The following is a 12521-nucleotide window of genomic DNA, read 5'->3' on the forward strand; positions in this document are numbered from 1 at the left end:
GAGTAAACTGTAAATTACAGCTGTCAATTAGCAAAAGTCAGACATGACTCATAGTAACATTTTATTATGACATTTTTGTACAGAAATATTGGAGTTTTTCACTTTTATATCTTAAGATGAGACAATTGGATGGAGATCAACATTTCCTTAAATCTTCCCAGGGAAGCTTCCTGCCTCTATCTGATCGTCCCATTTCTGAACCTGCAGGAAAGAAAAAACAGGAAAAAATCAAAAAGTGGAGCAATAAATGCCTAGAGTGGAAACTAGCCTGAAACACAGCTGTGACTTTTACAACTTTAAACGTAGAGCTTCTAGGTGATGAGTGAAAAAGAAAACTGATGACTAAATTAAAATCAAGAATTTTGGAACAGAAGCAAATGAAGGTGCAGCCGAGTGAGACAGTGAGATTTGTTTCACGTGTAACTTACCCAGCTGATTGGGCAGAGACTCTTGTAGACTCTGCGGTACCAGTCACAGGGAGCCGTGTCCTGGTCTTTGGCTGACAGAACTTTGTTACATCTGTGGAAGTCTGTAACAAAAAGAGGGGGACGAGCTGTCAAACCAGAGATGGACACTAAACAGCCAGCAAAGCCAGTCGGTGTCCTCGAGTCCTTTATCTGACTCAAGGACTCGAGTCAGATAAATGAGCCTGATTCTGTTTATCTGCAGTTTTCCTCCAACATCATACTATTGTCACTCTAGGACCATCAGAGTCACCGACCACAATGCCACACTAACGCATGGCTTGTTGAAGTGTAGACCTACAAAAATCAACCATAAACCGTGTATATTTATTTGAAACATCAGCATTTTAGCTGTCGCCCTGTTAGTTTTTGGAAGCCAGCAGAGACGTATATGGTATACGTATAATGCTACGTTGCTAGCAAGCTGTATGTTCATACTCGCACAGGTGCAACACACCTGCCAAGTAACAGGCCAATAAAACACTTGAATTTCACTCACTGAAACAGAAGCACAAACTTCTTGAATGATCTATATTTGACAGCAAGACATTTTTCATGTGATTTTAATAAAACTGCTCCAAAAACCTTAGACAGCACAAAAATAGTAAGGAGGCTACACTTCACTGTTAGCTCACGTGCCATTAAAAGAGACCAGACGTCTAACTCGAATGACAAAATCAATCAGATTAAAAAAACAACAACAAAACATCCAAATCATCCTCTCTGGAGTTAAGTAGGAAACTACCCATTATATATGCTGACGCTGCTGTGACACGATAGTCTCAAAGTCCTCATTTATCTTACATGGAACTGTTGTTAGAAACCCAAACATCATTTATTTATGAGCCAAATGTCAACATGGTTTTATTATGTGACCATAAACAACCACGGTTCAGTCACGATTAACTTTTATAATTAAGAACCACAAATCATAAAATGCCGATACACCCTGACATTTATTGTCGCTCAAAAAACAAAAAAAACTAACCCAAACAAAACCACAATCTGTTTCTGTCCGTCGGTGTGATGCGTTCGGGCTGTCACGTCACAGGACAGGAAATTTTAAAGAAACTTGTAACAAATAAAATTGTATTTTAACATTGTGTTAAAATACAATTTAAAAAAATATAAATTCAGATACATCATGAGTTTGGTTTGAGCTCTTGAGTTTCAGACTGAGTGACTTACCTATTAGTAAGTAAAATAATTAAATAATAAACTAGTCAAAAATTGTTTTAACATCAGATTGAATGTTGAGATATCAAAGTTATTTTGGAACTTTTGAGAAATTATGTTTTATCCTTAAAATATTTGATTATTTTTAATCAATAATAATAAAATTAAGATTTATCTGATCAAAGTTGAAATAAGTACTTGACATATTTTTGAACACAATAACTAACATTGACATGTATAAAATACCAACAAATATGTTGAAATAAGAAACAGTTGCATCGGGGGAGATGCAGTTATCACTCCTCTTAAAACTGTTGTAATTTTCAGCTGTTATATACATTAAATCCAACAAATATAAGTATTCATGGTAAAATAAGTGGTAATTTATACAAAAACAAAACAAGGAAAAATAACTTCCTATTTGTCAACCACTCATAGCAAATTCTCCTTTTTAAAATCGGGCTGTCAACACGCTTATTTTAGATATTTCAAAGTCATTCATCCATCCTTTTCCTCCACAGCTTAAAAATGAAGCCAGTGCAAACGCACCAAGAAGGTTTTCTAATGGGCACCTAAGCCTGACTGCAGAAGTGATTCCCAATATCCACAGAAGTAAACGTGTTTACAGCCTGCTACACAAATGGTTTTGGTCTCTACAGAGTTCTCCCTTCATAACAGCCTCAGGGAGACGTTCAACAGTGAACTGAAGCAAACGGCTGTCTGCCAGGCCTAATGTCTGATAAATAGTCACTGAACTGGACCTCCCAACCATCTCTGTGATGTTTGGGCATTTGGAGCATTTTTAATAGATGATCTGTAGCACGTATGCTGTGTGCTACAGATCATCCAGGAAGAGTGTGCTTTAGTTTTGGCGAGTCAAGTTTTTGTGTTTTGTTACTCTGTTACTTACCATTTATTTATCTATTGATAAATAGATATCAGTGTGTTGCACTTGAACACTTTATGAATGCTGCTTGCTAACCAAGCATTACTGATTGCGTTGTGCCCCATCATCCATATAAGGTAACTTCTGGCTTCAAACCCTGCAATAAACAGGAGTTTCATTAGCCTGACTGGTTATGCCTGAGAAAAGATCATAGGTGTGTTTCACCGTTGTACACATGGAATAAAGGCCTTTCTGGCAGGAATCAAACTTCCCCCATGTGCAGCTTTTTTACCCTGAAGTGCAAAACTAAAGTGTCACAGCATTGTTATTGGTCAATTCAAGTAATGGCCCTGTAACAGTTATTCAGTATCAGATTACCAAAATGATTTAGGTTACAGTCACTTCAGATTGAAACTGAGTCTCTGTGTCTGGGTGGCATTTAGTTTTTACTGCACTTCCACAAAGACTGATGAAAACTTTTACTCTGAAAAATCAGCAGAGAAGCAGCATTAATCAAAACATTCATTACATATGCAGACGGATCAATACGTCTAACGCAGCGGTCCCCAACCTTTTTTGCGCCATAGACCAGTTTATGCCCGACAATATTTTCACGGACCGGCCTTTAATGTGTCGCGGATAAATACAACAAAATAAAACTAGTACCAGTACCGGAAAAAAAAGAAGATTTATTCATAACACACGTGAAAAGACCCAGGAAAACCGAGTTAAAGATAAAAACGATAACAAAATAACGCTGAAAACCGATAAAAACCCTGAAAACCAGACATTTCACACCTGAGCCTCAACTCTCGCGGCCCGGTACCAAACGACTCACGGACCGGTACTGGTCCGAGGCCCGGGGGTTAGGGACCGCTGGTCTAACCTGAAGCTGAATCACAGCAGCGATGAAAGAGATAATTAGAGAGTGCATTTAGTCTGCAGCAAATCCACCGTCACACTGGGCTTTAGCATAGAAGGAGATGTGTTTAATTCTTTGAGTTTTCATTTGAAATAGAAACTAGCAGCAAAGCAACTTAGATTGATTTAAATATTGAAATTCAGACATCAAGCATGGGTTGTGTCGATTGTCAAAACTCGTCGTCTCACATTTCTTTATAAATTAAGAAACACAGAAATAAAATTGACCAGAATAAGTTTGGAAGTGAGAACTGCTGCAGTTTAAACCCTCAATTAGTCTCAAATGAAAACAACAAAATCCACAGTCAAGTATTGGAAATACTCAGCAAACATGCCAAAAGCAGCTTTTATGTGAATAGATGATGAAATCAAAATGAGGGGGGGGGGGAAAAAAAGCAAGCAAATAAGTGAGAATTCAGCTGAAGGCCCCGAAAGACTCACAACGCTCAACAGATTTGCAGGTTTCCTGTTCTTCACACATTTATGAGAAGCCAAACATTAGTCTGAGTGAAGACCCAGGCAAAGCTGAAGAGCACAGGTGCAAATAACCTGTGGCCATTTTTACCTGTCTGATTTCAAAGTTCAAGTTGTACTCAGTGTAAGAGGAAACAAGGAACTGGACCTGCGTTGGTCTGATGGAAGAAAACACTGAATTATGACAAAGGTTGACATGACTTTGCGTCGACACTGTGCAGCAGACGGCTCATTTACCCAGGTAGTTCTGGAAACAGTTGCGTGTCTGGTTGGTGTTGGGGAAGCGGGCATCAAACGGAGCCGTCCTGTAGTTCTTGATCTTCTCCTGGACCGCGTCTGACATTTTTCAGCTGCTGGAGGTCTGCACAGGATCAACAGCATGTGAGCAACGCTTAAATGTGACCATGCTGCACACACGGACTACAAGAAAGCGTTTATATCCACAAAGGATCCTAATAATAGTCAGTGAGCGCTACTTAAATAATATATCTTTAAGATGCGCTCTTTAACTGCAAACATTTATGCTGTGTGCCGATTTAAACACGTGACTACACCGCCATGTGAAACGTGATCCACTGTGGTCTTAAATATGTGTTAAATAATTTCAGAAAAAAAAGAGTAAAAATACAGCTTGTTCGGCATGAGCAAAACTAACTTCTAATTTGATATTAAGCCCATTTCCCCTGCCAGTAACTGGAAAATAAAACGAGAGTCCTGATGAATCCGTTCATTAACGACGTTATCGATAAAAATAGAAAGTTAAGATTAATCCTGCTCAGCTGTTTGTATAATCTCACACAGCTTTTAAAACATTTTCACCACAGAACAAAAAGAAAAAAAGCACAAAAACAACTCACAGAGGCTCTAAACTGCGCACACACTTAAAATAAATTATCATCGACTCGCTATTCACGTAGAAACCTTAAGAAAACCGACTTACCGTCGACAAATCAATTCCGTTATAATCCGTGTTCCCGGTGTTCTGACAAAACAGTGCGCTGGCAAAGCATGCTGGGAAAAAACGGCCAAAAAAACCCACACAACAAATGGCGCCTCCACCAATGTTTGGAAAGGCAGCACTGCCACTTGCTGGACATACAGAGGAGCAACAAGCACAGATTTATTTTAACATAAAGGACTAAAAGAAAGAAGCCATGCTCAAAGTGTAGTTCTTTGCATCAGCACGTCTGTTCTGCTTGATTCTGTATTGTTGACTTTTTCATTTCATGGTCTTTTCCAACTGTTTTTTTTAAGCGTACCATGATTTTGGTCTTTAATTGCTTGTAAGGTGCCTTTGAGCATCTTGGAATACACATATGAATAAAATCTAAACCATCTCAGTAACCTTGTGTCCAAACCGCTTGACCTGAGCTGGATCTCTGATGTATTCATTTCTAATCCATGCTGGTCACCCCCAATATAAATCTGAGCATCTCCAGCTTGGCCTCCTGTGCTTTTGTTATTCTCACCACACTCAAATCATACATCGTGTCTCTTGTAAACCTTGCTGCTGCTTTTCTGTTACAAATCACCCCTGACACTCACCTCCACCCGCTCTACCCTGTTGCTTTTGTTGGTTGACCCCAAGTGTTTAAATTCACCCACCTCCGCTTGCTCCTTGCAGCTGGACTATTACAACTGTCTTCCTCCTTCACACACATGTATCCTGTCCTGTTCTACTGACTTTCATTCCTCTTCACACAACAAACGTGATAAAATTATGAATATATTAAAATTTGCATTGCTATAAAATTTAAAGATCAAATTGATGGATCAAGGCAGAAAATTCCTGCAGCTCCAAATTAGCAGTGAATAATAATAATAAGCTATAAAATTACCAGGATAAACCTTAGCCTCCTGTGCATAAATTGGGAAGATCTCACATCAGGTTTTATTTGAATTAGTATGAGTTTGCCCCCCCCCCCCCCCCCAAATAAATAAATAAATAATTGTAGATAGATAGTGGATAAAAAATGAAGCTGAAAAACACAATGAAAGCACAGAAAAACATCGGGGATTTCTTCATTAAAATGTTTATTTGCTATAAAGCTATTTTGGTGTCAGGTCAGAGAAGCTTGCCTCCTCTCACAGATCGTCCGCAGCTTGTTGGAGCATCTGAAAGTGAACCAGCTCCTGCTGTACACGACCCTCGGGGTGAGTCGACCACACAGATCCACACTGCTTTCACCCGCGTTATCCGGGTCGCGTGCCCAAAACCTGCAACACACACTTTATTCTGTTACCGTGGCAACCGATTCTCTGACATATGATAATGTTCATAATAAAACTCCCACAGTGTTTTAATCCCCTCACAGTAAATCCACAGTGGGAAGACACCGTGGTTAGGTTGCTTAGGAGTGAAATTCTCAGCTGCTTTGCAAATCTCACTTATACATAATCCACAATTACTGATGTGTGATTACCTTTTGTAATCTCACTACAATGTTGTGTTTTACTGAATTCAAGACCAAGACCTCCAGATTCCAGAGTTCTGATCGGGTATGCTCAGTATGTGCCACACAAAGAAAGCCTCAGAGGATCTTATCCCCCAGTGTGGGGAACCACAACACAAAGATATTGTAATAATATTCATCAGGTAGTTTTAATATTGTGGCTGATCAGTTTAAATAGTATATACAAACAGGAAGGGAAAAATGTGATAATATTTGATTCCAACAAATATTTTACTGCTACTTAAATCTTATGCTTCTTATAATTAACTACTAAATGTTATTTGATTGTGTTGTCATCTTTAAAATTAAGATCAAACTCATATTCCATTATTGTTTATTATCTGCTCTTTAATTTGAGCATTTTACTTAAATTCTGTTCATCATTGTTGATTCTCAATTGTTTAAATGCACCTGTTATGTTATTATTAATAGCACTATTAATATTATTATTATATATATATTAATACTACTATTCTTACAATTGCTATGAATATTGCTAACATTGCTATTACTAATATTATTATTATTTCAACTGCTTTTGAAAAATAACAGACAAATTATTGGATAAAGTAGTTATTGTCTTCTTAAATCCCAAATGGGAGATAACAGGTTAAAGGAATGTGGCAGAATGAGATGGTGAAAACTGCACCAATGAAACCAGCTCCAAACAAGCGCAGCAAATGACAGATGACATTAAAGTGGCTCGGTGTAATTAATGTGAATGTATTTTTATATTTAGACCATGAGGAATGTTTGACTATGAACAGGGACACATACATTTTTAATATCTAGTCCTCTCATAGTTTTGTGTCCTGACAGCTGATCTGGCAAAATGTCCTCAGCCTGAGACAAACTTAAGGAGGAGAGATCAGCACATACTTGCTCTTCACCTTCTGAGCCCTGTTTGTCCTGCACCACCTCCTCCTCTTCCTCATGCCTGTCATCATACTCACTGTGGTCCCTTCTCCAGCAGTGAGCCATCGCTCCACTGCCAGCCGCCGTCAGCGCCGCTGCTCCTCAGGCCTACCCAGTATGAGTCCCCCTGACTCAGACTCTGGGTCTTCTCCCACAGGAACTCCTGAAAAACATGTCAAACGTTACCATTTTGCAGAGAGAAGCCTTAATTTCATTCCTTAAGAACATTCTCTTTACTGTTGATCAATCAAGAACACAAACTGTCTCACATGTACAGTAAAAGAGCGAAACACAAAACCTCATTTGACCTCAAGCACTGGCCGCTCCTGCAGACGTCTCCATATTTCATAGAGGCCTTAAATCTATTCTTAACTTCTCTTCCTGGTGGTATGAATCTGTATGTCAAATAGTGTGTCCAAAAGGTAGGACATATCAGGAAGGGCATGTCAAATATTTACAACTGGACAGAGACTGAATATGTCATTAATGCAGGGAAGAAGATTTGTGAGAGGAGAAGGGTTCCAGCAAAGCTAATTTAATATTTATTATGTGCTTGATGAATAAATATAAACTGGAAATGACAGGACAGAGCAGGTGGACAGAGTAGTGTGTGTGTGTGTGTGTGTGTGCATTCACCTGCTCCTCTTCCGTCCTTATTATAGCCATGACGCCCCCCAGTGCCATGCAGTGGTACTGACTACTGATCCAGTCAGCTCTGTCCTGGCTGAAGAGGAAACATTTCTGTCCCTGAGGCGTCCAGCCAGGTAAGCATAGGCTGCACTCTCTTTCTGAGTGAACAATAATAATAATAATAATAAAGAATAGGTAAAAGATGTGGCTCAGATTACTCACCCCTCAAAGTTTGTTTAAATCTACTTTAAGCTTCAAAAGACCTTAAATGTCAAGCCAGGGTAAGTTTCAGCAGTGATTTGAAATTTTCTAGCATCCTGTACATCTCAGTACAGTATTACTGTTCTCAGTATGAAATAATCCTACAACAGCACTGAAATCATGACATATTTTTCAACAAACTGCATTTTGAGTGTGTAAATGATTAAACAACAATACAGTGCTCCACAAGCAAGACTTAAATTTGGATTGTGTATTAGCTACAACCGTTTAAAAGTTACTACAGCCCGACAGTCTGAAGGTGTTAATGTCAGGTTTCATTCTGAAAAGCCTGTAATAGTTTTATGGTAGTGTGTTTTTATGTTGTGTCATAAGTAAGTGGTATAAATATGTTTTCTACTTTATTTATATCACTGATTACAGACTGAAAACAAACAGACTAATATTACACATCCAGTTTCACTGGTTTAAATCAGTTTATCTAACATACTGGAAACTCGTCATATGTAATATGACACAAAAGCTCAAAGTGGATCTGTTATCTGAATCTGAATCACGCTCGAGTTGTTTGTCTTTTTCACAGCATAATGGAAATCAGAGCTTCTTTGTTAAATGGGTTTTTTGTAAACAGTTGTCTATATTTAATCTGCCGCTTGTTTGGCAGCGTGACTGGGACATTATGTGGTTGAAAGAAAAATGACCAAACTGAAACTGACATTTCTCTCTCACAAACTCGTCTGTGGTTAAATACTCGACCTTTATATAAGGGATTCATTAGCTTCTTTACCTTTCTGTTACAGCCTTATAATTAGAGCCAAGCCTCAGGTAAACCTTTACACTAAAACCACCCAGTTATCCACTGATGCGTCAGTTTTGAAGTCTGGCCATAGAAATGCCTGAAAACAGACACAGTGTGTACGAGGAACTGTCACAGGAACATCTTCGAAAAGTTGTGATTTTTGTGGGTGTAAAAAATGATTTTTTTCTCTGGATTTTCTCTTAACACTTGTAGCTCTGAATAAAAAAGCACCCAGACTCACCACCAGTGGTAGCGTTGCTGATCGGGCAGTACTGGTTTAGAGCAGGGTACTGGGAGAACAGGAGCTGATATGACTGGTTGAGCTTCTCCAGCCCGATTCTCAAACCTCTCAGTTTGTTTTCCTGCAGGGCCGACTGGGACTGAGACACCAGTGTGAGCTGAACCACTGTGGTATCAAACACACACAACACACGCAGCACAGTGTCAGAAGATTGCATACACAATGTCTCATCACCCGTTACCATGGATACGGGATAATAGAGCAGTGTCAGACAGAAAGCAAAGCAGACTGACAGAGGTGAAAAAAGGGATGATTCAAAAAGAACAGAGTTAATCCTCTCTGCAAGCCATCGCGTAACAGAATTTATTCTAAAATAAGACGCAGAGACCGACGGATTTATTTCTCGACAAAATGACAAAAGACTCGTCCTGCTTTTTGTTGAAACACCAGAATCATGGTAAAATCTTCCTGCAGTACCTCCATATGTACGCTGTATACTAATGCAGTGCTCTCCAAAGGCAGGTTAGCAGTAGAAGAAAATGTATTTATTTATTTTTGTCCCTTTAGGCATTTAAAGTTCACAAAAATACGCCAATGACATAAAATTTGAGACTCCTGGTAACATTTGATAATAAAACCTCAAACTGTTTTTGATATTTAGTATCATTCTGTCTGTAAAAACAATTACTCAAAAAGTTTAGATTTTAAATGTCATGCCACATTTGACCTCTGACCTCTCCTTCAGACATTTAACAAAACAAAAATATTTAAAAAGTCTATTTAGTGTCATTCTGCCGCCTGAATCTTGTGTGAATTGTGACATTTTCACACCTGCAATCTCTTGAGTGGTGACTGTTGTTTTGAGGCTCCTCTTCACTGCGTTTTCTCTGAACAGCTGCAGTTATTTTCTGGTCCTGTGTTCATTTTGAAGCCAACCAGTGGTTCAAAGCTTTTCACGCTGCTGTAAGTAATATATGCGTCTTTGTTTTCGTTTAGATGAGCCGTTTTTGTGTGGCAGCCAGCACACCTCGACATCTGTGTATCAGCAGATGGAAAGAGTGAAAGAAAGAAGGCTAGTTACACACAACGCCTTTGTGTGAGCGCAATCGATGCAAAAGGAAACACCTGGGCAACAAGTTACATTTGCCAGTGTGAAGCGGGTCCACTCTACATAACAACACAGCCAAATTTCGCTATGCTGTTAGCATTCGCTTGGAGAACTTTAAAAATCATATTATTCTGAGCTCCACTATTAGCAAGGATCTATTACACTCACTCTCAAACAAGGCCCTACGTTTTTATCCAACATGATGTGTGTTACTTCACTAATGAAATCCACTCTTTCTGTCTTTATTTTCTTTAAACCTTTGAGTATAGGATTTGGCCGGCGAGGATAGGCAGTATCTCAGGCACCACTGAGCTGTAGGTTCAACACAGACTAAAGTAAATGCCATGTACAGGCAGGTGCGGTGTAGAGATAAACTCAACTTTGTAAATTTTTGTAAATTATTTGAAAATATTCAAAATATCAGTTAAGGTCTTATATGTATATCAGCACATTATCTCCTTCTCCTTTTTTCAGTAACCCGTTCCCATTGGTCAGTGAGTTTTATAGATGCAAAGAGGCACTCACAGCAGAGAGTCTGGAGCAGAATGATGATGGTCAGTAGAAAGCAGAGCAGACAGAAGTAATGAGCCAGCTGTCTGTAGTGACCTGAGAGAGCCGACACAACAACAAAGGGAAAAAAGAAAAACACTTAAACATTTATAGACTTTTTTTACATTTCAGCAGGAGGAGACTTTGGCAAGCCTGGGAATTTCATAAAAGACCATTTCACCCAAAGCAGTCCAACAGGCCAGCAGAATATTCCTGTTGAAATACAGCATCTCTTTTTGTGTTGTGTTGTTGCTTTGGGCTGCTTTATTTGGATGATGGCTTTAAGACATAGCAGACTTGTTGCCCTGCATGGTTGATGAGTATGGGTTGCATCAGACACAGGCAGATCAATGAATTGATAGATTTAGCTCTAATTTGATGAAATCTGCCACCAAGACTTCAAACATCTCTCTGATCCCAAGTCTGTAGATTGTTTCTGAAAAGAAATATTGTTAATGTTGCATTTTCAAAATCTATATTACAAACCCAGAAAATAAAATTCACTCTAATGTAAAGGACGAGGCAACTGTAAAGCTAAAAAATAAAAATCAAGCAGACACCACCGTGGATGAGTGGGAACATTTTTATTATGTTGCAGTCACTATTGTTGTCATCTCTGCTTCTTCAAAGCAGAATGAGCTCATTAATTAAATCATTAGCTAACATGATAATGAGCACACCTCAACAGTGTTCTTCTTAAACCCACTCGACCCATGCATGCAATTGAATTTAGTGTTAAACAGGCTAAGAAATGACTAATACTAAATAAATAAATAAAACCAATTGAAATACTTTATAAAAAGAAAAGCTAATTACTTCTGTCTGTGGATGCTTCCAGCTTTTTTTCTTCTTCAAGCAGAGTCGATCCATTATTCACTCCCATGGTCTCATCCAGCAGAGAATCAGCACAGGATTTTTCTTGAGTTATTACAGCATGGATGCATAACTTTTCAGTCACCAACAATCCTTTGTGTTCCAGCAGCAGGTACCAACGAACAGCCCAGCGTTCCTCTGTTGAGGGATTGGTGTGGAATGATGTCCAGTATCTCATATGAATATTAAAATACTGACTCCCCTGCAGCCGTATGCAAAGCAGAGCTGGGTCTGATAACCAAACAAGTCTGTTAGAGGAAGAGTCAAAGTCATTCTTTATTTCTCCATTAGTGTGTGTTCAAATCAACATACAGTTAGTTTACCTACCAAATAACTGCACATATCACCCTGTTAGGGACACCCATGGAAAATGTTTGCTGCCAGACCAGATTCACCCCTTCAAAGTTACAATCGAGCCTTCTTTATACCTGAAAATGGCATTGACCTCTAAAAAAGGGGGAAATAGATACATACACATTTCAATGTATGCATGGGTGACATATTAAAGGAAAAAAAATGAACTAAAGTGCGTTGTTAAGATATTAGGCCACCGCCTACTGCTAGAATAGCTTCTGTACTCTTTGGCATTTGTTTTTCAGGTTTATGGATGAGGGTTAAATGCTATTCCTTCACAGTATAAACATATAAGCTGTTAAACATGTCTACCCAACATTTTGCACTGCAGAGGCCATATGCTTTACACAACTGTCATCCTGGTGAAAACATTCATGTGTTTATAATGGATGGAGGAATCTCCAAAGAGAGCGTTCCCATCAGGGTAAAAATGTTTAGAATTAAGGTGATCAGTCAGAA

The 12521-nt window shown here is 38.8% G+C and overlaps 2 protein-coding genes across 3 annotated transcripts; both read right to left on the reverse strand.

The window, feature by feature from the left end:
- Positions 1–48: 48 nt before the first annotated feature.
- On the reverse strand, positions 49–5001 carry LOC101471450 (cytochrome c oxidase subunit 6B1). Of its 2 annotated transcripts, none has more exons than XM_004569744.4 (4): positions 4862–5001; positions 4159–4282; positions 429–529; positions 49–201 (listed from the first exon to the last, which is right to left on the reverse strand). In XM_004569744.4, the coding sequence occupies exons 2-4, from the start codon at positions 4262–4264 to the stop codon at positions 148–150; spliced, it is 261 nt and encodes an 86-aa protein (XP_004569801.1). In that variant the 5' UTR covers positions 4265–4282; positions 4862–5001; the 3' UTR covers positions 49–147. The 2 variants fall into 2 exon arrangements, with proteins under 2 accessions (XP_004569801.1, XP_004569802.1); XM_004569745.3 differs by lacking the exon at positions 4862–5001 and adding an exon at positions 4779–4846.
- Positions 5002–5947: 946 nt separating this feature from the next.
- Positions 5948–9422, reverse strand: LOC101485251 (C-type lectin domain family 6 member A). Its single transcript, XM_004569796.2, has 4 exons — positions 9179–9422; positions 7926–8077; positions 7328–7452; positions 5948–6138 (listed from the first exon to the last, which is right to left on the reverse strand). Exons 1-4 carry the CDS (start codon positions 9420–9422, stop codon positions 5982–5984), a joined length of 678 nt encoding a protein of 225 aa, XP_004569853.2. The 3' UTR covers positions 5948–5981.
- Between the last annotated feature and the right edge of the window lie 3099 nt (positions 9423–12521).

Source organism: Maylandia zebra, linkage group LG22 (assembly GCF_041146795.1).
Source record: "Maylandia zebra isolate NMK-2024a linkage group LG22, Mzebra_GT3a, whole genome shotgun sequence".
In the NCBI taxonomy this organism is placed as follows: domain Eukaryota; kingdom Metazoa; phylum Chordata; class Actinopteri; order Cichliformes; family Cichlidae; genus Maylandia; species Maylandia zebra.